General features: G+C 44.8%; 1 protein-coding gene across 1 annotated transcript in view; it reads right to left on the bottom strand.

The window, feature by feature from the left end:
* LOC143300277 (uncharacterized) overlaps positions 1 to 2500 on the bottom strand; it is a 1018322-nt gene that overhangs the window by 103220 nt on the left and 912602 nt on the right. Inside the window, exon 8 of the mRNA XM_076613873.1 lies at positions 321 to 515. Coding sequence (XP_076469988.1) covers positions 321 to 515 — 195 coding nt within the window. The remainder of the gene's footprint in view (positions 1 to 320; positions 516 to 2500) is intronic.

Below are 2500 nucleotides of genomic sequence, written 5' to 3'. Positions count from 1 at the left end.
AACCCACCTGACTTCTTTTTTCCCCCCCTTATTTTCTTTTTTTTTTTTAATCGTATAATGTCACTAATAGTTAAAAGACGCTAAACTAAAGAACGAACACACACACACACACACACACACACACACACACACAACCCCACCCCCACCCCCCGCACCCTCACGCCCCCCTACCCCTCCCATCGCCCCCACCCTCCACACACACACACACACACACACACAAACACACACACACACAACCGCCCCCCCCCCTCCCTCTCCCCCCTGCATCCCCAACCCCCCCATCCCCCCCACCCCTTGTACCCCAACAACACACCACTGACCTTGACGTCCCGGTAGTGGATGGTGAACCAGAGCAGCACCATGATGAAGCACATGATGAGGCCCGACACGCCCAGCAGGATGGACCTCTGCAGCCAGTTGAGGTTCAGCACGCAGGGGCTGGGGTCCGAGCACGTGTCGCAGCCCGGAGCGCACGGCAGGCACTCGAAGGCCAGGTCGTAGTTGTTGTCCAGATGCTGGGACAGAGATATATTGGGGAGGAGGAGGTGGTGGCAGAGGAATGGTAAAGTGTTTACATATCTACAGACAGAGAAGTACACAAAGCAAATGCTGTTGGTATCCAGATGTTAGGATAAAGAGGGGAGTTGGCAGAGGAATGGTTAAGTGTACACATCTATCTAATGCAGACAGACAGACAGACAGAGAAACACACAAAGCAAATGCTGTTGTTGTCCAGATGTTAGGATAAAGAGGGAAGGCGGCAGAGGAATGATGAAGTGTACATATCTATCTAATGCAGACAGACGGAGAGACAGACAAGTACACAAAGCAAATGCTGTTGTTATCCAGATGTTAGGATAAAGAGGGAAGGCGGGAGAGGAATGATGAAGTTTACATATCTATCTAATGCAGACAGACAGACAGACAGACAGACAGACAGACAGACAGACAGACAGACAGACAGACAGACAGAGAAGTACACAAAGCAAATGCTGTTGTTATCCAGATGTTAGGATAAAGAGGGAAGGCGGCAGAGGAATGATGAAGTGTACATATCTATCTAATGCAGACAGACGGAGAGACAGACAAGTACACGAAGCAAATGCTGTTGTTATCCAGATGTTAGGATAAAGAGGGAAGGTGGCAGAGGTACATATCTATCGTATGCAGACAGACAGACAGACAGAGAAACGCACAAAGCAAATGCTGCTGTCCAGATGATAGTTGGCAGTAGAGAAATGGTAAAATGGACATATCTATCAAAACAAGACAGACACACAAAGTAAATGGTATTGTTGTCTAAATGCTAGGATAAACTTGAAGGCGGTGGAGAAATGGTAAAGTGTACACATCTATCTTATGCAGACAGACAGACAGACAGACAGAGAAGTACACAAAGCAAATGCTGTTGTTATCCAGATGTTAGGATAAAGAGGGGAGGTGGTAGAGAAATGGTTAAGTGTACACATCTATCGTATGCAGACAGACGGACAGACAGAGAAACACACAAAGCAAATGCTGTTGTGATCCAGATGTTAGGATAAAGAGGGAAGGCGGAAAGGAATGATGAATTGTACATATCTATTTAATGCGGACAGACGGACGGACAGACACACAGAAAAACACACGAAGCAAATGCTGTTGTTGTCTAAATGCTAGGACAAAAAGGGAAGGCGATAGAGAAATGGTTAAGTGTACATATATATCTAATACAGACAGACAGACAGAGAAACACACAAAGCAAATGCTGTTGTCGCACGGATGTTAGGGTGAAAGGTGGCAGAGGGATGATGAAGTGTACATATCTATCTAATACAGACAGACAGACAGACAGACAGACAGACAGACAGACAGACAAATACACAAAACAAATGCTGCTGTCCAGATGATAGGATGACAGTAGAGAAATGGTAAAATGGATATATCTATCAAAAAAAGAGAGAGACAGACAGACAGACAGACAGAGAAACGCACAAAGCAAATGCTGTTGTTGTCTAAATGCCGGGATAAAAATGGAAGGCGACAGAGAAATTGTAGATTGTACATATCTACCTAATGCAGACAGACAGACAGACAGACAGACAGAGAAATACACAAAGCAAATGCTGTTGTCGCACAGATGTTGGGATAGAAAGGAAAGGCGGTAGAGAACTGATGAAGTGTACATATCTATCTAATGTAGACAGACAGACAGACAGACACACAGCGAAACACACAAAACAAATGCTGCTGTTGTTGTCTAGATGTTAGGATAAAGAGGAAAGGTGGAGGAATGGTTAATGAGACGCTAATCTGCATGTTTGTTTCCTCCTTGAAAAGATGCAATAGTGTACCGTGGTGGTGAGTTTAATTAACGACCTATTGGCATTTCGCCCTTAACTCACTCCATGCCAAGAGTTTTTGCCCTTGCCAATCCCTGAAAACCCAGGGTTTGTATAGGATGGGGAAAAAAATGTCAAAAAAACAAATAAACACCCAGACAATTGATATTTAGTATATG

The sequence above is a fragment of the Babylonia areolata genome, chromosome 26, assembly GCF_041734735.1.
Source record: "Babylonia areolata isolate BAREFJ2019XMU chromosome 26, ASM4173473v1, whole genome shotgun sequence".
Taxonomy (NCBI): Eukaryota; Metazoa; Mollusca; class Gastropoda; order Neogastropoda; family Buccinidae; genus Babylonia; species Babylonia areolata.
This window is presented reverse-complemented; position numbering and strand designations above follow the sequence as displayed.